Below are 26,348 nucleotides of genomic sequence, written 5' to 3'. Positions count from 1 at the left end.
TGGTGAATCATTTCATCAAGTGGGAAAATCATCAAGAATTTTTTATGTTTGTGTTTATGTTTAACTGAGTATAATGCAGAGGTTTGGATAATGGGTGCCTTTTAAAATAAATATTGCTATATGCATTTAATTTATGGCAGTTATTCCCTTTGATTAAGTAATCTGGTAATTGTGTAATTCACATGTTTATTTCCTTGTCAGTTTTGTCCTGTCACTATTGAGAAAGGCATGTTGAAGTTTCCCATTGTGATTATGGATTTTTCAATTTCTCCTTTTTGGATTTGTTATTTTTGCTTTTATATATTTTGAAGCTATTTATTAGATGCATATGGATTTAGTACTGTATCAGCTTGTTTAGCTTATACTTTATGATGAAAAGGTCCTCTTTCTCTAGTAATGTCTTGATTTAAAAACTACTTTGATATTGCTTTGGCTATATTAGCTTTCTTTCGGTTTGTGTTGCATAGTGTATCTTTTTACTTAAACTTTCTATTTTATTTTTAAAGTGTATCTCTTGTAAGCAGCATATAGTTATTGTTACTGTTCTTGAATTGTTCTTGTTTTTGAAAACCCATATTTAACTGCCTCAGCATTGTATTGGGGTCAGTTAGTCTGTTTATCAGAGAAGGCAATGGCACCCCACTCCTGCCTGGAAAATCCCATGGACAGAGGAGCCTGATAGGCTACGGTCCATGGGGTCGCGAAGAGTCGGACACGACTGAGCGACTGCACTTTCACTTTTCACTTTCATGCATTGGAGAAGGAAATGGCAACCCACTCCAGTGTTCTTGCCTGGAGAATCCCAGGGATGGGGGAGCCTGGTGGGCTGCCGTCTATGGGTCGCACAGAGTCGGACACGACTGAAGTGACTTAGCAGCAGCAGCAGTCTGTTTATATTAAAATTGCTGATACAGTTGGGTTTATATCTATCATATAACCCTCTGTTTGACATGTTTTACATTTTTAATTTCTCCTATCTTATGTTTTTGATTATTTTCTATTTCATTTTTACTCTATAACTTAACTATACATTCTTTTCCCATTCTGTTAGTAGTAGATTTGACACCTTATATAGTAAGTTATTGCTTTCAATGCTTTCCCAAAACTCTTAGATGCTCTAATTCTACTTCCCTTTTATGTTACTGTAGTCAGATATTGTAGTTGTGCAAATGTTTAAAACTCCGTGACTTTATAAGTAATTTTGCACATTAGGTATTAATTACATTTACTCACATCATTGTACCTCTTTTCGCGTTTCTATTTGGGATCATTTAACTTTTGCTTGAATATGTTGTTTTAGTAATTCTTTTAGTGCTGAGAGGGAATTCCCTCAGTATTTGTCTTAAACAGTTCATTTCAACTTCATTTTTAAGAATGGTTTTGTTAGGTATGGGATTTTAGGTCATCAGTTTCTCTTATTACTTTAAAGATGTCATTCTATCTTCTTCTCGCTTCTGTACCTTCTCAGAATGGTTCTGCCCTTTCCAGAATTTTAATTATATTTTATTCACATTTCCAGAGTTTTCTGATGCTTTTAGGAATATTACTTTTAATTTTTCCATATTTGTTTTCTTGTTATCAGCAAGAATGTTAGCCTATCCTGCTCTATTTCATCCTGTCGGGGGAGAAAAAAGCCATTTCTACCCCAAAAGCTAATTCTGAAGAAATGTCTTGTGAGTCTTTTAGCTCATATTGGTTTAACCTGTCTTAAGAAAATGACATTCTGATATTTCCCCCTGGACTTAACCAGTTCAATTCATATTCAGCTGGATTTTGTTGACTTAGATTTGGTTTGGATGATAAATTTTAATGATCTTGATATTTTTACACTATGCAAAAGATGCTTTAATTATACAGAGTGAAGTCAGTCAGAAAGAAAAACAAATGTCCTATACTAATGCATATATATGGAATTTAGAAAGATGGTCCTGATGACATTATTTGCAGGGCAGCAATGGAGACACAGACCTAGGGAACAGACTATGGACACAGGGCAGCGGGTGGGGAGTGTGGAGAGAGGAAAGGGGGGATGTGTGGAGAGAGTAACAGAAACTCGCAGTACCGTATGTAAAATAGACAGCCAATGGGAATTAGCTGTATGACTCAGGGAACTCAAATCAGGGCTCTGTGACAACCTAGATGGGTGGGATGGTGGGGGAGGTGGGAGGGAGGTTTAGGAGGGAGGGGACTTACATGTACCCATGGCCGATTCATGTTCATGTTTGGCAGAGACCAACACAATTCTTTAAAGCAATTATGCTTCAATTAAAAAGTAAATTAGAAAAAGATGCTTTAACCATGTTTTACTTATTTTTAAAATTTAATTTAATTTTTAATTGGAGGATAGTTACTTTACAATATGGTGATGCTTTCTACCATACATCAACATGAATCGGTCACAGGCATACACATGTCCCCTCCCTCTTAAACCTCCCTGCCACCTCCCTCCCCATCCCACCCCTCTAGGTGGTCACAGAGCACCAGCTTTGGGTTCCCTGTATGCTTAATTTTTTGGCCATATCACAAGTCATGTGGGATTTAATTCCCCAACCAGGAATCGAACCCATACCTCCTGCATTGAAAAGACAGAGGTCTCAACCACTGGAGCACCAGGGAAGTCGTTTCAAACATGCTTTAAATCAGTGGTTCTTAACCTGTTGGAATCATAAGCTCCTTGTACCTTCCGAGGACTCTCTGGTTAAAAGACAGACGTCTACTGTCCCCAGGTGAATGCTTTAAACTGTATGAAGCGTGTTCTTCGTGGGAATTAAGGAACGTTTCTCCTACCTCCCATTCTCTCTCCACACCACGTCTACCCATGGGCTTCAGGATGAGAATCTCTATATTCAGTATAAAATAAATGCTACGTGTAAAGGTGTAGATAAGTCAGTTAGTACCTGAGCACTTGCTGTTTGTACAGGGACATGTTGGGGAGGAAAGTGTGCTGGGCCTAAAACAGGAAGATCCAGATTTGATTTGTGGCTTTGCCATATGCTGGGCCTGATAGTATCAGTGTTCTCATTTATAAAATAAAGATCACGGTAACACTTCCCAGACATTCTTGTGGGAATGAGATGAGAAAATACACAAGAAATCACTTAATAAACTGAGGAGTACTGTTCACATAAAAAATAATAAATGTACGTATATAAATATGCATTTATATATAATATGTACACACAGTATATAGGAAATCAGTTTTACTTTTTCAGACTTTGTTTACAGAAGTACTTCAGCTGAATACAGTAATTAGAAATAAGACTTTTTGCCCATAGCACTTTCTTTGGAATTTTCCTTAAGGAATGTAAAGATAATATAACTTGGGGTGGGGCAGAAAAGAAGAAATCCAATCCTGTTAATCTGGCTCTGAAATCCTATTAGTGTTGATTCTAACTAGTACCTGTACTTTTATTCTCTATGGCATGGGGCAATGTATCTCTTTAAAATGTATTTTTTAAAGGATCTTACAACATTTAACACAGTTTCCTCTGCAGAGAAGTCTCTGGGTAAAATTACTATTTTTGTTGTTGTTGTTACTGTAAAGAGGACAAGTTTCAAATATTAAAAACAAAGAATCAAATTTGATAGAATGTGTTATTTATATTACGATTATGGTTTTAATGGCATGTATTAGGAAACATTCATTGTAATATTTGACATATCAATTAACACCTTCATTGTACTTCTATTAGAAATTATCCCATATAAAGTCTGTGTAGAATACTAGAATACCTTAGAAAACCAAACAGTCTTACTGTCATATTAAAAGGTGATAATTATCAATAAAAAGCATTTGTTAAATTCCCATTTTTGTTCGTTACTATAAAAGCTAGAGTTCTTCACATTTTTTGAATCTTTGAATGCCTTTGAGAATGTGATGAAAACTATAAACCACTCCTTAGAAAACTGGACTCAGTGCTAAGTCGCTTGTTGTGTCTGAGTCTTTACAATCGTATGGATTACAGCCCACCAGACTCTTCTGTCTATGGGCATTCTCCAGGCAAGGTTACTGGAATGGGTTGCCATGTCCTCCTCCAGGGGATCTTCCTGCCCCAGGGATCAAACTCTTGCTCTTAAGACTCCTGCATTGGCAAGCGGATTCTTTACCACTAGCGCCACCTGGGAGCCTCTAGAACACTGCACACACACGTGCATAAACAGTTTTGCTAATAATTTTTAGTTTCCCAGACCGCTGGAAACCCAAATGGACTCTTCCTGTAGACCCAGATTAAAGCAGCCTCACGATAAAAAGGTGCACGCTTGCACTCTTCGCTCTTGTTGCCATCATTTGAATCTTTACTATTTGTCTAGTCCCTCTCGGGCCAGCTGGTTTAGAAAGTGGATAGTTAAGGTTGTTGTCCAGCAGGTGACACTTATTAACAAAGTATATACAGGTATGTTGTCTATAGAGCGTGAGAGAGAAGAAAGGGAGAGAGGGAGGGAGAACATTCATATAAGAATACCTAATACTCAGATTAAGATAATATAGCCACCAAGTTATTCAGGGTACTAGAGAACTTGACTTAGAAGCCATTCTAAATACAATGAAAAATATTTAGAATATGCACGTCAATGTCACTGTCCATTTTCTTCTTAAATGCCATTGGAAGATGAGTTAATAGAGCTGGAAGAAATACTTTAAGATGGCAAATAAATTTTCTACCTCTTTCGTTCCTTTGAGAAGAAATGCATAGATGTCACAGCATGTCAGCAGAAGACTTGATCGTGAGCATTACTGATGAGTTTTACAAGTAGAATTTCTCCAGGGGGATGCTTGATGGTAAAAAAAAAAGAAAAGTATTGGTTTAATTAGTTAATTTTTGAGTCTGTGCTTATATTGAGAGCTATTTAGTGTGATTATACTTAGTTAAGGCTCCAAAATCACTGCAAATGTTGACTGCAGCCATGAAATTGAAAGACGCTTACTCCTTGGAAGGAAAATTATGACCAACCTAGATAGCATATTCAAAAGCAGAGATATTACTTCGCCAACAAAGGTCCATCTAGTCAAGGCTATGGTTTTTCCAGTGGTCATGTATGGATGTGAGAGTTGGACTGTGAAGAAGGCTGAGTGCTGAAGAAGTGATGCTTTTGAACTGTGGTGTTGGAGAGGACTCTTGAGAGTCCCTTGGACTGCAAGGAGATCCAAGCAGTCCATTCTGAAGGAGATCAGCCCTGGGATTTCTTTGGAAGGAATGATGCTGAAGCTGAAACTCCAGTACTTTGGCCACCTCATGCGAAGAGTTGACTCATTGGAAGAGACTCTGATGCTGGGAGGGATTGGGGGCAGGAGGAGAAGGGGATGACAGAGGATGAGATGGCTGGATGGTATCACCGACTCGATGGACGCGAGTCTGAGTGAACTCCAGGAGTTGGTGATGAACAGGGAGGCCTGGCGTGCTGCGATTCATGGGGTCGCAAAGAGTCGGACACGACTGAGCGACTGAACTGAACTGAAGGTTTTCTGCCTTACTTTTCGGAGAAGGCAATGGCAGCCCACTCCAGTGTTCTTGCCTGGAGAATCCCAGGGATGGGAGAGCCTGGTGGGCTGCCACCTCTGGGGTCACACAGAGTTGGACATGACTGAAGTGACTTAGCAGCAGCAGCAGCCTTACTTTTATTACTCCTGTTTTCCATATGACCTGACCTTTAGTGGTTTTATGGGAGTACGCTAGTGCTTTTGATTTGGGCATGAGAAGGTAATAGGAGAAAGGGGATGCTTGTGATGTTGCTTTCAACTGGTTCATTTGCAAAAGTGAAAATTTTGACCTGATTAAAGCAAAGGTAGGGGCTTCCCTGGTAGCTCAGCTGGTAAAGAATCTGCCTGCAATGCCGGAGACCCCAGTTTGATCCCTGGGTCAGGAAGGTCTCCTGGAGAAGGATAGGCTACCCACTCCAGTTTTCATGAGCTTTCCTGGTAGCTTAGAGGGTAAAGAATCTGGCTTCAGTGTGGGAGACCTGGGTTTGTTCATTGGGTTGGGAAGATCCCCTGGAGAAGGGAATGGCTACTCACTCCAGTATTCTTGCCTGGAGAATTCCATGGACAGAGGAGCTTGGCAGGCTACAGTCCATGGGGTCACAAAGAGTTGGATATGACTGAGCAATTTCACTTTCTTTCAAAGCAAAGGTGACCTTAGGTAAACAGAAGAGAGAAGACAAATTCTTTAAATCAGGATTTAATCAGGCAACTATTAATATTGGCTTTGATAAAAGTGGCCAATAAATTTCAGCAGCAGTGGAAAAAATATGAATTAAATCAGTGAGAAGCTGTTTATTATCTGTTAACTTAGGGAATAATAAAAGAGGAAGTTTTGGCAAAGTTGGAATAAAAATAATACTCTTCACCAGTACAAGTGATGATGAGAGTTGGTGTATTTTTTAACTTTTTGTTTTATATTGGGGTATAGCTGATTAACAATGTTGTGATAGTTTCAGGTGAACAGGGAAGGGACTCAGCCACACATATACCTGTATTGATTCAAAAGTTGATACATTTTTGGAAAGCGATCATACACATGGTGACAGTTGTGTCCATTCTTGGCCTCATTTCTGGAATTCTACTCTAAAAAAGTAATTTAAAGAATAAAAACAATAGACATGAAAGTACTTAATGTATTTTTTTATAATGTTAACAAGCTGGAAATACCCTTAATGTACAATAGAGGAATGATTAAGTAAATTAGGGAAAATCAGACAACTTGATGGAATGCAATTAAAAATGGTGCCAAAATTGTAACAACATGGAAAAATGCTTTGGATAGGAGAGAAGTACAACCATATGTATATTTATGCCATGAGTATAACTATGTAATAATTAGCTGTGCGTTGAACAAAGACTGGAAGGAAATAGGAAAAATTTTAAAAGTTTGATAAATTAGGGTGGTGTTAGTATAGATGAAATTTATATATCTTTGTTATTTTGTTCAAAAACAAAAAATTGAAGACAGTTTTCTAATTTTATGCACTTATGGATTATGTTGAATATTGAATTAATTGGGAATTTAACTATTTGATGTGATAGATAGTTACTGTTCCAAAATGGCTTACTGAGTAGTGCATTCTTTCCCCACTGATTTTAAATGCCACCTTCCTTCATTGTTACATAATTTCCATGGCAGGGGCAAGTTCTGATCCCCCCATCCCAGCTCAAACCTTATTCTCTTTCTCAAAACTTTTGTTACCAGTCTTGTGTATTTATTCTTCCACATGAACTTTAGAGTAAGTTTGTTGATTTTCATTTGACAAATTCAGTTTTGGTTTTAGTTGGAGTGTATTAAATCTATAGATTAAATTGGGAAAATAATTTTGCCTCTTAAGCCTCCTAGTGTTTCCAGAAGTTTCAGTGAAATAGCTGAGTTTTTAAAATTTTCTATGGGATAGAGTGAATTAACAGGTGATAACATTTGTTTTTTTTCTGTGTAAAAGCAGAGTGATTCTGATATTGATGCCAGCATTCACTTACAAAAGTTTCTAGTTTTCCATTGCCTGAAACAAAGTATGCAGCTGAGTCCAGATAGGGAAGTGATGGAGACACACTGGAAGTCTACACTGGAATTTATGTTTGCCATTAAGAAAATGGCCTTTTGGCAAAAGTAGGTTTTGAATGGCCACAGTGGTTAGGAAGTCCTCACTCTCAGGCATAGACTGTCCCCTGTGGCTGATTGGTGAGGCTTACCTGTTCCTTAGCACATTTTCAGTCTCTTTCTCCTGCTGGTCTCCTTTGTAGCTTTCTCTAAATCTCTTCAACTTTATCTGACTTTTGGGTGAAATGTCCTCGTCCTTTCCTATTTTCTTTCCCTGTCTTCCTCTCCTGCCACCCCCTTCTGTCTCACCGGGTCTCTCTGCTGGTTTCTGTATCACTTCCTCTCTCCTCCTCCCCTAATACTCTTCACGACATCTTTCTGATTTCTTTGTGATTAGCAAATGAGAGACTCTTTTTCTTGTTGAATATTATTCTTAATGCTGGGACTTCTGGACATCTCAGTGATGGCTGCATCTTATTTCTCACCTGTTGCTTGTCTTTGACCAATGTAAAGCATGGTATGGTCTTGAAAGGGAGGCGTAATTGAATTGTAAAACTCTACTGTTTGGGGCTGTATTGCATTCAAAAGGGTTGCAGTTAAACCCTTTCATAAGGCATAGTCCTGGTTCACCTAACCAAATAAAATGTAATATGATTGTTGTTTTGAACAGATATAGATTAGATATGCTTTTGATCTGTGAAAAACTTTGACCTGTTGGTACAGTTAATTTTCCAACATTAAAAAAAAAAATCACCAACACATCAGTTTAGATTTTGTCTGTGGGTAATTAGCAGTCTCTTTAGAAACCAGGGGCATGACTAAAGCAAACTGGTCTTCCTTTTTTAGGAAATGGAATTTCATCTGAGTTTCCTCTGTCTGTCATGTCAGACAGTTGTTATTGTTTTTTGCCTTTCAGGTCCTCTTCCTGAACTTTTTTTTTTTTGGAAACTATTGTATGGTAGATTTTTCTTGGCATGTTATTTTCTATTGATTGTGTATATATATATGTATGTGTGTGTGCATGTGAGCATGTGCTTACATGCCTGCTAATGCGCCTGCTCACAGGCAGATTAAGGATAATTCAAAATAGGAAACTGGTGTTTATTTTTCCCTGAACTCTGCAGTTTGTATTTATTCTCATTTATGATTTAAGATGATGTTTTGTGTGTATGGTACATTGCAAACCACTGGGAAGACATCGTCTGTTTATTTAAAAATTTTAGCAAGAATAACCATGTAGTTACTGGAAAGAGGAAGTCCACACTGATTTTGTTTTTGGTCCTGATTGGTCTACCTCTTTATATCCTATGGGATATCATGCTGATATCCATCGGAGGCTAACAGATGTGGAGGAGACTGGGGGAGCCTTTCTGTCTTCACTTTTTCTCCTGTCACAGGGTGAGGAACTCTGGAAGAGTAGTTTTGTTTTTGTTGGGCAGGCGCACAAAAGCCCACATCCTTCTCCACGCTGGACTGAGCCCTGGAGCCCTCCACCTCTTGGTTTCTATTTCCCAGCCACCCCTACAAGCTGGAGGGTGTGTGCCTGCTCCCTGGAGGCCCCCTTTGTGCTGCCTTTTTGTATTTGAGGAGAGGGAGTGTCCTGAATGCTTGGTAATCTGGCAGCCTCACCCATCACTGGTATTTGGGCTGTAGCACTGACTGGCCGCCCCACACCACCCCTGGATGCTAGTATACTAGGGGGTGCTAGCCTGCTGCTGCTTCTGACATGACTTCTGTCCTTCCTTCCTTCCTTCCTTCCTTTTTCCCTTTCTTCCTTCCTTCCTCAGAGTGTGCCTCAGTGACCCAGGGTGGCAGCTCCTCTCCTTGGACCCTGGGTTTTTAGCAGGGATTGGTGCCAGCCGGAAGCTTTTCTATAGAAGGTGTGAGGCCAGGCTGGGTGAGAAAGTGGACCTGGAAATCCCTCAGAGAAGACAAACAGTGGTGAGAAAGGGCATGCCAACCGTTGGGTTGCATAGGGCTGTTTATTTGGCAGTGCTTGAGGAAACTCAAGGTTCTTATAAGCTGCTTTGGTCTAGTATATAGGCCCCAGATAAGAATAATTATTTTGAAGTATCTCAGGTGCAGGAAAACATAAATACAAGCAATATGTTCATCAGGTAGGAATTCAAAGAAAGTAAAGAACAAAGTATCATCTAATAAATAAAAATATTCTTTTGTATGCCCTAACTTCTTCACTTTTGAAAGCAGAACAAACCAGCTCTAACAAGCATACATAAATAGATCAGAAAGCATCTCCCTGAGGTCCAAAATGATGTTGTTGGGAAGAAGGATTCATGCTGTTTGGGCTCACGTGAAGTGAACATAACAATGGACCCTGTTTTGGCCCGGGGCCCTTGTTATTTGGTTTCTTAGAGCCAGGACAAGGAAATGTGATGATGCCTCCACTTGTTCATTTTTCAGGGGCAGATGACGGTCTGTGCGAAGTTTGGCAAAAATGTCTATCTTCCTAAAGATGCTGAGTTTTACTTTATTTATAATGGATCTCATCAGAGACACATCGTGATTGCAGAGCGCACAGAGGATAATGTTCTCCAGTCCAGCATTCCAGGTGAGGCGTGCGTGTGTGTGTGTGTGTGTGTGTGTGTGTGTGTGTACACTAACACTGGGTTATCTCAAGTCTGAGGCTCTTCCAGCTGTGTCTGCAGGTCCCCAAGCAGCCACAACTTAGACTTACGCTCTAGGCTGAGGAGCGGGGCTCTGGATGCAATCTGTCTTAACATTGCCTCCCGTCGTCCTGGGACCTGTGGCCAGGGACAGCTCAGGGACATCTGAGATACCTGATATCCATCTTAGTTCCATCTTCCTTGTCCTCCTGTGGTTGGTCTGGTTGCCTCTCTCTGCTTTGCTCCCTTGGGTGGCTGGGGTTCTTTACTCAGCATCCTGTCCATCCAGATGTTTCCTTGTTGGATCTCAGCCTCTAGAACTTTCTCATCTCACCACCATTCACATTCTGAAACCTGTAGTTCTCCCAAATGTCTTCAAGTATCACAGTGACAGATTACAGGTTATGAGCTAACAGCCCTCCTTAGGGACAGTTCTTTTGCATTTTCAGTAGGTGTGGGTTGTGCATCCGACAGCAAGCTCTGATCTAAAGGTGCAATTAAGGCATCCTTTACCTGCAGGAAAGGAGAGTTTTTGTTGTTTTGCTTGTTTGTTGATTGCTTGATTTCAACTGTGGGTCTTTAAGACCCCTTTAAATTATATCATCTAGGGACTCTTCAGTTTTTTTAATAGGTAACACTGGCTTCAGTTTTGTTTAAACAAATTGTTTTAAGTGCTTCTGTAGGATAGCTGTTGCATGTGGAAGAAGGAAGACAGGAAGCATGCAAACACAGGTGTAGTGAGAATGGTGGTGATGTGCAGACCTCCTTGGGTTTGATCACCGAATCAATCTACTGTCCTACTTCCGGGACTTTGGGCAATTTTAAACTCTCCTATCTTGGGCCCAGGAACTCCTATCCTCATAAAAAAAAAAAAATAAAAGAAGTCAAACCACATTAATGGCACAGAATTATACTGGCCGTCAGTCTCATTTGCCTCTCCCCCTTTGCTTTGACACTTGTGTTGATGTTTTTGCTGCATTTGGCTTGGCCCTCTTTTCTTGGTTTTTCTCCTTTTAAATCAAGCTTCTTATGTAGAGAAAGAATAAAAATAATAACAGAAGTGCTACTCCTAACATCAACATTTTAATCTTTTTCTTGCTTGCATGTAGGGGTGGACATTCTCCCCACTCCTTGTGTGTTAAAGAACATCTTTCTGAGTATATTGTGCCTACTTAGAAGGGAGCGTTCATACCTTGAGTTTAACAAATTCCTTGCAGGCAAAGGTCAGTTTCTGGTTCTAAATCTTAAATTGTCCTGGATATAGCTTCGCAAGGGTACCTTTCTGAAGTATGTACAACGGATTTCCATAGTATATACTGGACACATTTAGTCTGGTGGCGGGAGCTGCGTTCTGTGTTTGTACTGCTGGGCCACTTTAAAGAGACAGTGATGAGAAAATGGCAGTAGTTCCTGCCTGGTAAGCCCAGGGTGCTCTTGTTCCTTGAAGCCTGGCAGCATGGCTCCTGGGGAAAGGCTCTGGAGAATATAAGGCAGAACAAGGATGACCTGAGCCCGTTAGTCGTTTGCTTGGGGGTCAGTGGTGGCTAAATCTCTCCAGCTACAATGATCATAGTCACAGAAGTTAGATGGCAGTAACTCCTGGAAATTCTGCCAAGGACAACATAAAAACATACCTGGGGAGAAGTTCCCAACCTTGGCAAAGTCAAGGGAGAATGTGAGGAGGAGGGAGAAGCAGCAGGGTTAGGTAGCCACCCAATAGCAGAGGCATTAAGAACAGCTACAGAACAGAGATGCTGCTCTCAGAAGTGACGGTGGGGCAGTGAACATTATCTTTAATGTTTCTGTGGATTAGCGTTTACCCACCCTACTCGGCGTTCAAAAGAACGCTGAGGAATTAGGGTAAACTTGTGTAACTTTATGGTGCTGCCTTATAAAATGATCACCTAAATAAATATATAAAAAACGTGTGACTCAGAAGGAAATGCCAGAACAGAAATGGACAAAGGTCTCTAAGACAACAAACTTGAATTTGACGGTTGGGTTGAAGTACATGGTGAAGTTGTGCCAAACAGCAGTGGTAGTGATAGGAGTGTGAGTGTTAGTTGCTCAGTTGTGCCTGACTCTTTACGACCCCATGAACTAACTGCAGCCCACCAGGCTCCTTTGTCTATGGGATTTTCCAGGCAAGGATTCTGGAATGGTTTGCCATTTCCTTCTCCAGGGGATCTTCCCCACGCAGGGATCGAATCTGGGTCTCCCGCATTGCAGGCAGATTCTTTACCAACTGAGCTACCAGCGAAATAGTGACAAGAGAACAGCCACTAAAATGGTCAGAGCTCATAAAAGTTAGCTTGGAATTGGAGTCCGTGGAAGAAGATGGGGTCAGTGTTCATTTGGACCCACCGGCTTGGCAGCGTTTAAAGCTGACTGGCCGCGTTTCCTGTCCGCCTTACTCTTCTGAGCGTGTGGTGTGTATGCTCGGCCTCTCGCTTTGGACACTGGAAGTGCATCTTCAGCGGCCTCAGGGTGAACTGTTCACTGTCTTGTTGTCCAGGCCATGGGCTTCAGGAGACAGTCACCGTGTCTGTGTGCCTCTGCTCAGAAGGTTACTCCCCGGTGACCATGGGTTCTGACTCCGTGACCTACGTGGACAACATGGCCTGTAGGCTGGCTCGTCTGCTGGTCACCCAGGCCGATCGCCTCACCGCCAGCAGCCACCAGACCTTGCTGACCCCGTTTGCCCTGACGGCGGGGGAGTTGCCTGCTCTGGACGAGGAGCTCGTGCTGGCCCTGACTCATCTGGAGTTGCCTCTGGGGTGGACTGTCTTGGGGAATTCTTCACTGGAAGGTGAGTCCTTACCAGAAAATTCAGGTGTCTCCTCTCTATGTGAAGTTCACAAGGTGCTCTGCGATTTGTTATCTGTTTATCTGGATGGGTTTTCCTGCCCACTTTTGACCCGAGCCTTTCCCTGGTCAAGCTGGGCTCTCTGATGTCCTGAGCTGCTCGTCTCTGGGCTGGTGAGGCTGTATTCTAGGAGGCGAAGAACTTTACCTCAAGGAGGGGAAGACTGTTTCTTTGTGGCAGGTTTGAGCCATGCTTCCACTTCCCTTGGCATGTTTTCTTGCTGTGACAAGAGGATATTGGTGCCCTCTTTCAAACAGGGAGAGTCATTGAGCAAGGACGAACATGCAGCCTACTTGTGGAACGCTGAGAAACGTGGCTGTGCCGGAAGTTAGCTAATGCATTGACACCTTCAAAAATGTCAGTGTCACTGAGAACACTCATATTTACTATATTTATGTTAACTTTTGGACTTACTTCTGGATGCCCCTTCTTTTCTGAGAGACTGCATAGAGTCTTAATATCATTAAATAGACTCTTAAAACCATTTGCAGCCAATGTGAACAGAAATATAGATGTATTATTGTTGAGGTCCTTTAATGGACCGGAACCTGTTGGTCCAGAGTTGACAATAAGGAAGTAAAGGAGAGAAAGAGGCTGATGTTCCTTGGTTTACACAGAAAGCCAATAAAGCCCCTGCACGGGGCTTGCTCTGTTCACAAAGGCCTCAGGCGCCCTCTTGATGGAGTGAAGGTGCAGAGCACCTTCTCGAGAGGGTCTTAGCCCGGGCAGGAAAGTGAAATCAGAGAGCCTCTGCGCTCCAGGGGATCAGCCTGAAAAAAGAGAGGGAGAGAGAGAAGGAGAGAGAGAGAGAGAGAGAGAGAGAGAGAGAGAAAGAAAGAAAGACATGGGGACCAGAGCTCTGATGGAGCAAAGCTGTTTTATTCAACATTGTATAAGTATTTATACTGTCTTACAAGATAGCCATTTTCAGCAGAGATAAAATCAAAACTTATAAGTTATCAAGAAAACATGAGATCATCCATATGAAAGAGAGAGTTGTAAATAACCACTTTTACCATATGGTTCATAAAAAGGAAGAGGGTACTTATCATAGAAAAACTGATGAAGGAAATGCCTGGATTCCTCAGTCCCAGGAGAGGCTTGCCCCTCCTCTTAATTCCTGAATATTCAGGAATTAATAAGGAACAGAGAATTCCTGACAGATCCAAAACAGCACATAGGAAGCCTCCTGTTAAATGCTTCCTGACATATTATAAGCCTGTACCATGCATGAGGCTACACTGTTCAGTAGTTGGTTGCTGCTAAGTCGCTTCAGTCATGTCCGACTCTGTGCGACCCCATAGACGGCAGCCCACCAGGCTCCCCCGTCCCTGGGATTCTCCAGGCAAGAACACTGGAGTGGGTTGCCATTTCCTTCTCCAATGCATGAAAGTGAAAAGTGAAAGTGCAGTCACTCAGTCGTGTCCGACTCTTCGCGACCCCATGGACTGCAGCCTACCAGGCTCCTCCGTCCATGGGATTTTCCAGGCAAGAGTACTGGAGTGGGGTGCCATTGCCTTCTTGGCGATTACAGATGACATTTTATTGGAGGTAGAAATATCAATCTGTATTTATTCAACAAAACATATACTAGTGATGTTTTTCTGTGTTCTTCCCATGCCTTTAGCTTTGTGGTTGGATAATACTGTTTTTAAGAATTTCTGCTTCCAGATGGTTACAGGTTATAGGTTGGTTTAAATTCAGTCATGGATAGATTAAATGCATTGCTGCTGCTGCTGCTAAGTTGCTTCAGTCGTGTCCGACCCTGTGTGACCCCATAGATGGCAGCCCACCAGGCTCCCCCATCCCTGGGATTCTCTAGGCAAGAACACTGGAGTGGGTTGCCATTTCCTTCTCCAATGCATGAAAGTGAAAAATTAAATGCACTACTGTAGATAAAGTGAAAGTGAAAGTCGCTCAGTCGTGTCCAACTCTGTGACTCCATGGAGTTGTCCAGGCCAGAATACTGGAATGGGTAGCCTGTCCCTTCTCCAGCGGATCTTCCCGACCCAGGGATCAAACCCAGGTCTCCTGCATTGCAGACAGTTCTTTACCAGCTGAGCCACCAGGAAAGCCCAGGAATACTGAAGTGGGTAGCCTGTCCCTTCTCCAGCAGATCTTCCCGACCCAGGAATCGAATCAGAGTCTCCTGCATTGCAGGCGGATTCTTTACCAGCTGAGCTATGGGAAGCCCCTACTCTAGGTAAAAGGGATATGATTTTTTAAAGATGAATCATAATGCCATACACCACAATCAGAGAAAATCTCCATTTCTTATCCTTATCAGGGTTGTACTTAAACTTTCCCGGGCACTTAAGAGTGTTTCTTATTTCTTAAGACCTTGGATTAGAGAAGTCGCAAGCCCAGTTCATCACTGAGCAACGCCCGACTCCCATGTGCTGCACTCAGTGTGGTAGCTGACTGATATGAATGAAGGGGTGGGCTTCCTGATGGAGTTGGTGGTGTCTGTTCTGCTCACCAGGATCTAGCAAAGGGCTTGGCGTATAGCAGGCACTCAAAAAATGCTTGAATGAATGAGGGGTATATCCTGAGACTTTAAGGAGTCACACATCCTAGATACCACTTTTGTAACCCTCCTGTATACAGGGAAGGGAAAAATGTTTTCTGGCTAAGTAACTTTATTCACATGTATATACACACATATATATATTCATATATTCATTTATGTATATATATGTAGATACATATACTCATTCATATGTGTATATATATTTATACATATGCATATATATGTTTTCTGGATAAGGGGCTTCATTTTCTTAAGCCTCTTGGCTTTTAAAATGAATTTTGTCAATAATATTGGAGTGTACTTTACATTTTGCGGGGCTTCCCTGGTGGTGCAGAGGTTAAAGCGTCTGCCTGCAATGTGGGAGACCTGGGTTCAATCCTTGGGTCGGGAAGATCCCCTGGAGAAGGAAATGGCAACCCACTCCAGTATTCTTGCCTGGAGAATCCCATGGATGGAGGAGCTTGGTGGGCTACAGTCCATGGGTCACAAAGAGTCAGACTCGGCTTCACTTTCACTTTCACTTTACATTTTGCAAGGCATACTCATTTTGACAAACACATAAATCTTTCAGAACTTCTCACTAGTTACCATGCTCTTATGTCACCAAGATATGTAAGTACATATTATGTATATTGTTATATTTTTTTTCTTGAAAAAAAAAAAAAACTGGATCAGTTGCTTCATGTGGCGACACATTGTATTTTATTGGAAAACATTTCTAGTGTAACAGTCATTAAGATTAAGTGCCAAGTCCTGGCCCAGTTGCCTCCTGGCTGTAAGATCTTCTGGGCAAATTATTTTTGTTCTGATGCCACAGTTTTAATTTCTAAAATGAGACATGGTAGTCCCCAAACTTACTGACTTGTTGCCATGGTTGAATTAGATAGTGTATGATAAGGCTTCTACAACAACGTCTGAACATACTAAATTCTCAGTAAAAGTTGACTTTCATGTGTGTTTGTGAACAGATTTCCGTGTATAGAGAGTAGGTTGTATGTACATATGTGAAAAAGAAATTACAGTTGGTCTGGATAAATGAAGATAGGCAAAAGATAAAATCTTGGTGCTGTAAACAATTCCTTGAAATTTCTAGTAAGTTTCTAGACTTTCTCTAAGAACAGTTTATAGTAGTTGAGGTGACATTGCCTGCAGCCTAGAGACTTGTAATAGAACTTCTCTACAACATCCGTGTTCAGGGACAGCCCTTCTTCTTTTTGGTCCTCTGATTAGATAAGTTCCACGCTCCTGTTTTCTAGTTTGCAGATACTTTCTTCCGCTTGATCTAGTTTACTGTTGAAGCCTTGAATGTTTAAATGTCAGTTGTATTCTTCAGCTCTGTTATATTCTGTTTGGTCCTTTTAAACATTTTTTTTTTTTGAACTCTCATTTTGTACATGCATTACTGTTCTGACCTTGCTGAGTATCTTTGTTATTTTGAACTCTCTCTCAGATAAATCACTTACTTCCATTTCATTAAGATTAGTTTTTGGAGATTTATCTTTTTTTTTTGATGTTATTATTATGTTTCTTCATTTCCCTTGACTCTGTTTTGTGTTCTGTGCATCAGATAAAACAGCCACCTCTCCCAGTCTTGACAGACTGCTCTTGTGTAGATGAGCCTAATCAATCATCCCAGCCTAAGCTCCTGGTTGCCTCTTAAATCTTTGTGATAGTCCAAGTTACTGTTTTGTTCTTGGTAGTTCCCAGTAGTTGAGCATGTGCTAAGACCTGTCAATGCCCTAAAGGGGAGGATCTCAGTCAGCACCTAGACGCAGGGCGACTAGAAGGCATGAGCTGGGAAAGCATGCAATCAGATCCCTTCCAGGGAAAGACTGGAAGATGAGTGTTTTTAGCTTGCTCTTCTGTAAAGAACCCTAGGGGGATTGTTGCAGCAAATGCTTATGTGCACACCCATTAACAACTGCTTCTTTATCCACTACAATCCTGTGGGACTTGTGAATGCAAGCCCCATTGCCTGTCGGTGCCTGGTGATCTGGGACCTGTTGCTTGAGTCATAGCTGTAAAAGCAGTTCCTTTCAGAGAGGTGCTGGTGACCTGGCTTTACTGTTGGAGTGGGACTGAAGCAAAGGAATAAAGGAATTGCCAACTGGCTTCCTTGGGGTCCAGGGAGAATCACAGCCAGCCCCTCAGTGCATGCTAATGAGAAGCTAGACCACTGGGCAGCAGCTCATAAAATATACAGTCAGATCTCTTCCTGGGAGAGACTGGGTGTGCTTGCCTGCTAATTCTACACTGAGCCCTGGGGGACAGCCATGGTGGATGCTTATGTGCCCATCTTAGAGCTGCTGCTTTGATTGCTACAGTCCTGTGAGATTCATTAATATAAGTCATATAAGCTTTCAGAGATAGGTATTTTGGGGGCCCATCCCTCAGGTGGGAGCTTTAAAAGTTGGAGTGTTATATGTACAGTGAAAACCCTTGAATCCTCAGGGAAAAGTTGGGAGTTGGGTGTTCCCTTCTGATTGTATGGTGCTGTGCTGGGCATGGGGTTAATGGCAAGAGTTTGTCTCAGCCTTTCCTACCCATCTCAATGTATTTTCTCTTTCGCCTGATGTGTAGGAGGCACTGGGGTAGTTACTGGATTTCTCTCAGTAGGAATTGCTCTGTGTGTAGCTGTCCATTTCCATGGGAGGAGGGTGGTTCAGGAGTCTGCTGAGTCACATTTCTGATCCTTCTCCTTCAGTGTAGTAGAGTTATGATCCAGGATGTTTAGAATATCTTCTGTGATCAGTGCTTCTCTTTTCTTTCTCTGTAAGCAGAGTGATTTGAATTTATTTTTTATTTTTCATCAATCTACTCACATTAAGGCCATTAATTTCTCAAAAAGCGTTGAAAATAGAATGACTTTATATTACAATTACAGAGAGTCTGCAGATCAAATGTCCTTTATTGTAAGAATTATTTTCTTTTAGTTATTATAGAATTAAAATATTAGTACTTGATACTGTCCAGTGTTTTCAGCAAAGTCAATGCAGCTTTTTTAGCACACATGTCTTATTAGTCTTGCTTGTCTTTGAGACAGATAAATTATATTAGCAAAGTAAGGAGTGAACTGTGGCTTGTAGCACACTGAAGTTTAACCATGTGTTAATGGTAGGGGCATCATGAATGGAAAACAGATTTCTTCCTCTAGTAACTATTTCTCCTATGACCTATCCAGAAGCTATTTGATACTGTGCTGTTAACATTTATTTAAAATTTTTTGTGTGCATTTATGCTTCTTAGTGGGGTACAAAGGATGCTGGGCTTCCCAGGTGGTGCTAGTGGTGAAGAACCCATCTGCCAATGCAGGAGACATCAGAGACATGGTTTCGATCCCTGGGTCGGGGAGATCCCCTGGAGGAGGGCATGACAACACACTTCAGTATTCTTGCCCAGAGAATCCCATAGACAGAGGAGCCTGGTGTCTCAAAGAGTCAGGCATGACTGAAGTGACTTAGCACTCACTCACAGGATGTTACGGAATGAGTAAAATTGATTTCTGTAATGATTTTGTCATGGATAAGTCTGATGCAAGCCTTACGGTGCAGCACGACTGTATTTCCTTGCATTTTATAATAAATCTATCATTTTTCTCTTTTCAAACACTAAATAAGAGTTATCAGAGAGGCCCGAGAACCTACAGGAGGGTCAGAGTCTGAGCTGTTGTGTCTTATAAAGCGAGCCAGAGCCTTTCCTTAGCCCTGCATGTTACCCGTCATTACTCATCATGCAGCTCAGTTATTCTCTGAGGGAAGGAAATAGCCTGTGTTTTATTGAATTTGGTGCCATAAATAAAATTGAATTTCTGTCTCATAAAATTAAACCCATTCTTTCTGAGAAATAGCTTTTGTGATTAAAACTTCTGCAGGGTCTCAGGACCTCACATTTATAGTAAAACTTTAGTAATATAATAACCAATAAAACTTCACATTTAATTTGTTTTTGTTCTGGATTTTTAAATTGTTTTTTTGACAGAAATATTTTCTCAGATTGGCATACTTTTGGCAATAAGGTTAACTGGCTTGAAATACTCTTTAAAAAAAAAAAATTCTGCTGGTGCTCAGATAACTTGAGTTGTAGGCTTCCCTTTCTGCTCAAATTACTTCTTTTCACTTGTGTGTCCAGCAGCCTGACATGGCTGCAAATACCAAACTTGCCATCACCAGCCTTGGCAGCAGTGGGGAGGCTGCCATTTGAGTAAAGATCCCAAAGGGACTGCAGATGCCGTCTCAGAGGACTGACGGCCTTGCGCCTGGGAACATAGCGCCTCTCCTGATCTGTGGAGGTAAGTAGAACTTGTCTTGGGTATGCATTTTTTTCTTTTTATTTGGCTGTACCAGGCCTTAGTTTGGAGAAGGCAATGGCACCCCACTCCAGTACTCTTGCCTGGAAAATCCCATAGATGGAGGAGCCTGGTGGGCCACAGTCCATGGGGTCGCTAAGAGGTGGACACAACTGAGCGACTTCACTTTCACTTTTCACTTTCATGCACTGGAGAAGGAAATGGCAACCCACTCCAGTGTTCTTGCCTGGAGAATCCCAGGGACGGGGGAGCCTGGTGGGCTGCCGTCTATGGGGTCGCACAGAGTCGGACACGACTGAAGTGACTTAGCAGTAGCAGCAGGCCTTAATTGCAGCATGTGGGATCTTTAGTTGTGGCATGTAGGATCTTGTTCCCTGACCAGGGATTGCACCTGGGCCCCCAGCATGGGGAACGCCAAGTCTTAGCCACCAAACCACCAAGAAAGTCCCCTGTGCATTCTGATTTAAGGAAGGAAAAGCCCATTTACTTTAAAAAAGTCATGTAAAACTCTCTCTCACAGCATATATATAATTTACAAATCAATTTGTAGTAACAATTTGCAGATTCAAGACATTTGTTGCCAAAGTAAATTGTTGTGAAAAATGAGTTTGGACTTTTCTTCAGGTCTCTAGGTAAAAGTACTTCATTTGTTCAAAGATCTCCTTATAGGCAGAAGTTCTTTGCTGTGGATGAGAAGAACTCTTCATCAGTTATACCAATTGTGAAAACATAGCAACCTGTTTTTTCAGCTATTGGGATATAACTGACATATATTGTTAGATATGTTTGATGTGTACACATATTGATTAGATGCATTGATATATTGCAGGTGGTTACCACTATAGCATTAACACCTACTTCTCATCACATAATTACCATTTCTCTTTTTTTTCCTGTGGTAGGAACATTTAAGAAGGGTGGCACCATGAATTGAATCTGTAGGACATATACATTAAAATTTTTAATGAAGCCAAGAAAATATGTGAGACTGCTTTATTAAGTTTAAAGAGTTAAACTTTGTCCCTACCTTTACAGCTGATTCTATAAGTGGAAGAAGTTTTCAGGGTGAGCTGATTGAGCCTTTGCAGCTTTTTTTTTGCATGGCTGTCTTGGGTATAAACATAGCCAATGTATTTTGAGAGCTGGTTTCTCATTCTGTAATTTTATGGTTGGCTGGAGAGCTGTCTCCAAAGAAAAGCAATGGATGAAATGGGTAGGACCCACTAACAGTGGCTCAGGGAATTTTTTTGTTTTAATAATAATTCCAAAGACTATTATTTTAATTAATTCCAAAGATCAGATCAACAGTATGTACCTTTCCTTGCGAGTGGAGTTACACCACCAGTGGAGTTATAGTAAACAGAACAGACTTAAACTTAAATCTAGAAGTTAGAGAAATGGTACGTTGGTTGCAGAATACCTGTTGCAAGGGCCGGGCCAAGTATTGGGTTGGCCAAAAATTCATTTGGGTATTTCCTGTAAGTTTACAAGTGAACTTTTTGGCCAACCTAATAGTATCTGTCTGTGTGAAAACAAGTCATACTGTAGTGAATGGTGACTTAAAGGAGAAGTGGAAGCCTCAGTGGGGCCATAAGTTTAATGGTGAGGTACTGCTGTTACTAAGCAGAGTGGTTAGCATGATGCTCTGCCTTATTAATAGTGTCTTTATAAATTCCCTTTGAAGGAGAATGTTTGTTTTTCTCTATTTTACAACTTAATGGGGGATAAAAGGAAAAGAAATGCAGACAACCAGAAGGGCTTAGGAAAAAATTTATAATAGAGTAGGGGTTATTCAGCAACCATTGTTGCTGCTGCTCAGTCATGTCTGACTCTTTTGCAACCTCATGGACAGTAGCCCACCAGGCTCCTTCTGTCCATGGAATTTCCTAGGCAAGAATACTGGAGTGGGTTGCCATTTCCTTCTCCAGGGGATCTTCCTGACCCAGGGATGAACCCCCACCTCCTGCACTGGTGAGCGGGTTCTCTACCACTGCCACACGTGTCTGAATTGTTTAGTGTTCTTTAAGGAGTTTAAAGAACCATCGTATAATATTGCTTATCTGCAGGAAATGCTGTTAAGCGAGAATTAGCAGTTCATTATGAAAGACTCAGTGGGAACTGCCAATTTTCTGTGACACCTACATCTTGCTTCAAGCCACATACCCGGAACATCCCCTCTTTCTAGGCAACAAGAAAAGGGAATTTGAGGGCCAGCGGTGTTTGACAGAGGGAGTTATCTGTTTATCTTTCCTTGAATAGAAGAAAGAGATCTGTAACCAGTAAGAGGCAAGATGTTTAACACTTGAAACAGAGCTTGTTTAGTGTTTGAATACAGTCTGCCAGCTCTAGAAATTGAAAGAAAATAAAGTGAGGCTCAGGAGCAAGGCCCTGTTGGTGGGCCGCCACCTGGGTACCAGGTTTTATTAGTAAAGGGGATGAATTAGAAGGCTTGCTTGCTGTCCCACAGACATTGTGAAATGTCAGCTTGTCTTTCTGCCGTAAAGCTTTGTCCTGGACAGAAAGTTTGAGATAACATCAGCTGATGTCCTACCAGTGGGCAGGAAACCTATAAAGGACAAATTTATCACAAAATACAAGTTTTTAGGTTTAAAAAACAAAATTGGAAGGGTTTTAAAATTAATGCATTATGGGTGTTGACTAGTTCTGGGATATATGTTTTTCCCGGAAATCTTGACATTTTTCAAGCAGTTGTGTATACACTCAGCATTACTTTCTAGCCTTCTGGTGTCTCTGATAGTACCTGGTGCAACAGACATCTCCACACTTTCTCTTCTGACATTTAAATCTGGTATTATATTCCTTCAGTTGCTGAGGTAACACACTGGACAACTGCTAGTGGTGGAGAGAATGATCTTTAAGACAGGTCCTAGGGTAAATGGGTAAAATTGTTCCATAATACTTAGCTATGCACATGCACACAAATGTACATCATTTTTTTAAAACCCTTAACCTAAAAGTGGTTCCTCTGCCTTTCATCTCTCTTTTTTTTTCTTTAGCTTGTCATTTTTAAAGAATAAATTTTTTGGCAGTAAAGAATGTAACACAGAATTGACCTCTTAAAGAAAGGCCCTCTTCCCTCTTTGAGTCATTTGGACTTTTCCTGCAGTTGAGTCAGTCAACACTTATTAAGCACATTCTTATTAAGCCCTTACTAAGCACAACTCTTTGGAGAAGGAAATGGCAACCCACTCCAGTGTTCTTGCCTGGAGAATCCCAGGGACGGGGGAGCCTGGTGGGCTGCCGTCTTTGGGGTCGCACAGAGTCGGACACGACTGAAGCGACTTAGCAGCAGCAGCAAGCACAACTCTTATTAAGCACGGTGTTTAAGGCACTGTATTTTAAAGAAGAAAAAGCAGCTTAAATTAAACTTTTCCTTAAAAATGAAGCTTCCTACAGGACACCAGTGGCCCTGAGACTAGAGTAGAGAATGATATATTTATTCTCACTCCTGCAATATACAGAATAAGATTCTCTTCAGGTTATTTTCTGGTCATTTTCTCCTACTCTCAAAATTTTCAAGGAAAAAACAATGCAAGTGGAAGCTTTTATTTTCAAACGCCCATCCCTACTGTGCTTCCCAAAGGATTCAAGGCAGTGGAAGGTTTTGAAATTCATCTCTGGGGTGGCAGTGTTTCATTTCTGGCATTTCTCTTTTGGGAACCCTTCAAATGTGTGGGCCAGTTTGGGGTTGCACACGGGGGACTGAAAGTGAATTTGAAAATGATTGTAGCCAAGTATTCTCTAAATCTTGAGTAAAAAAAGTTAAACTTTTTACTGTTTTCATAGATTTCTTTAATGGAATTTGAATACTGGCAACTTTTTGGCTTAGACATTAAAGAATCTGCCTGCAATCCAGGAGACCTGGTTTGATCCCTGGGTCAGGAAGATCCCTTGGAGAAGGGAATGGCTACCCACTCCAGTATTCTTATCTAGAGAATCCCATGGGAAGAAGAACCTGGCAGGTTACAGTCCAAGGAGTCACAAAGAGTTGGACACGACTGAGCAACTAATACTTTCACTTTTAACTTTCCTTGTACTACTTTATTTAAAAATGAAATCAAATATTGGTTAAAAACTTCTAAATGCTTGGAGGTAAAAAGGCTGATCGTTGAAGATGGGTGGGTGAGGCCTGGCATGGGGGGCGGGCAACACGCTGGAAGTGGTCGGATGGTCTTAGGGAAGTGGTCAAACCTGTGTCCTGGAACAGTGGCCCCTTTGCTGGGCCCCGGTGAACTTTACAAGGCCTTGTCTTGATTCTTTCAAATATGGGTCATGATGTGGACACAAGTCTGTACAGCCCTCAAGTCTTCTGTCTTTCTACCCCAGGTTTTGTTTCAGAGTGATTCCTACATGCCCACTTGCTCTTCCCCATACCTGGATCTGTAGCAGCTTTTGTTTTGCAGATTTGTCATGAGAGCGTGGGTGTGTGCACACGCACTTGTGTGTGGAGACAGATGACCTTCTGGAGAGCGGGGTGCCTGCCTGAGCTCTTAGGGTTGGTGAGGTTTAGTTTCCTGCTGCTTGCTCTTCCCCACTCTCAATCTGTTGATGTATTCAGGTTCTGTCTTTCTGCTCTCCTTTTCTTGGGTTTGTCTTCTTTTATCTCATTATCTTTGCTGAAGAGCCAACTCATTGGAAAAGACCCTGATTCTGGGAAAGACTGAGGGCAGGAGGAGAAGTGGGAGACAGAGGATGAGATGGTTGGATGGCATCCCTGACTCAATGGACATGAGTTTGAGTAAACTCTGGGAGATACTGAAGGACAGAGAAGCGTGGCGTGCTGCAGTGCATGGGGTCGCAAAGAGTTGGGCTGGACTGAGTGTCTGGACTGCAACAGTGGGAAGCATAATAGTTAGGAACTTGAGTTTTAGAAGTGGAAGAATCTGGGTTCAGATTCTTGATGCTCCATTTACTACCTGAGTGAGTTTGGGCAATTGCATAATTGTGTCAAGCTTCTGTTTCTACCCCTACCTTGTCCAGTGCTAGTCAGGAGTTGATGAGATGAAATATAACACATGTGAATTGCATAATAAATGTTAGAGGGAAACAAGAAGTGTAAAGTCCTTGTAGTCATTGGCACCTAGCAAGGATGAGATAAAAGTAGATGTGGTGACTGATTCACATTCATGCCTAACAGCTGCCATCTAGACTTCTAAGTAACTTTTTCCGACCTTCCATCCTCACGCTCATCCCAGGTAGACTTATATATTAGTATTCTGTTTGGGTTACCCCATTTATCTTCTCCTTCTCTCACCAGAATATCCTTTCCTAAGTGTGCCCCTGTGCTGAAGGAGGGGATATGATCTCCCACTAAAGTTGCAGCTCATAGCCACCAAATTAAATATTTCTCCATGCGGGCTTGGATCTGTGGCTTCCAGGGCAAGGCAGATGTGTGGCCAGTTTCCTGGTTGTGTTTAAATTCAGAATCTCAATGCAAACTTCCAGAGGCCATTTCTAAGATATGATGAGTCTGTGCTTTTCCTTCTTGTCAATAATAGAATTAGATTGTGGTGTATTTTCATTTGTCTTCCAAACAGAACAGGGTTCCTGGAGGGTCACTTGGAAGGGTGCCTGGGGATTCCAGAGGCTCCCCTGGGGTGTGAGGGGAGAGCAGAAGAATGCCCAGTGCATCGTAGGCTGTCAACGAATATCAAGTGAGTGAATGAATGGAAGATGGAAATCAGAGCCTTGAAGAAATATTAACAAATGTAAAGAGTCTGTTGCACAGGTTGGAAAAACAAGTATGACATAATTACTGCTTATGGCACCTGATAACCGCCTGCTGCCCAAGCCATGGCATTGACGCACGTTTGTCTTAATGGCACATCTGGCGTCTTACACTGATGTGATTATAGTGCCTCTTAAGCAGATAACTGGTTCCCTTAAATTATGATGTTTAATTATAAGCAGAGGGAGACTGCTTTCGAATATACATAGATCTATTTAGCGAGTGTTTATTGTATTTTTGTATTAAAAAGACCAGACAAATATATATGTCTGGTAAGTGCCCCGATATGGGCTTTCTTAGTTCTAGAGAACCCTGTCTCATATGTTATTTTCGTTATAGCCCCCTGACAATCTTGGATACAAGACTGAGCAGATAGTCCTTTCCTTTTACAGGTGAAGCAACTTAAGATTGGAGAATTCAGTGGTCTTCCCAGGGCTGCGTCACTGTAGGGATCTCTAATCCGATCCCTTTGCACTGGACAGTGCTGTGTCTGGTCTTCATATCTTGTGTCGGTACCCATATTGTGCAAGGCAGTCTGGGAATGTCCCCAGATTGGGAAAGCCAGACACTGGATTGCCATTTGTGAGTTCTATAAGGATGTCTTAGTGTTTCAGCTGGTTTAGTACTAGTTCCACAACGTAGATATAGTCAACCTCTATGAGATACAAAATCTATGAAGTGCGTTCCAGGACTGAATATCAAAATGTGAATTTTCTGGAATGACTGTGTGTGTGGTTGGTGTTTTCCCAG

The 26,348-nt window shown here is 41.6% G+C and overlaps 1 protein-coding gene across 5 annotated transcripts in view; it reads left to right on the top strand.

Moving 5' to 3' along the window:
- The window catches only part of ARHGEF28 (Rho guanine nucleotide exchange factor 28), a 346,403-nt gene that overhangs the window by 128,809 nt on the left and 191,246 nt on the right, over nt 1-26,348 (top strand). For all 5 annotated transcript variants that reach the window (XM_069556181.1, XM_069556182.1, XM_069556185.1 and 2 more), the window contains exons 3-4: nt 9,945-10,092; nt 12,663-12,956. In XM_069556181.1, coding sequence (XP_069412282.1) covers nt 9,945-10,092; nt 12,663-12,956 — 442 coding nt within the window. The remainder of the gene's footprint in view (nt 1-9,944; nt 10,093-12,662; nt 12,957-26,348) is intronic.

The sequence above is a fragment of the Ovis canadensis genome, chromosome 16 (genome assembly GCF_042477335.2).
Source record: "Ovis canadensis isolate MfBH-ARS-UI-01 breed Bighorn chromosome 16, ARS-UI_OviCan_v2, whole genome shotgun sequence".
Classification (NCBI taxonomy): domain Eukaryota; kingdom Metazoa; phylum Chordata; class Mammalia; order Artiodactyla; family Bovidae; genus Ovis; species Ovis canadensis.
Note: the sequence above shows the minus strand (reverse complement) of the source record. Positions and strands in the feature narration are given on the sequence as shown.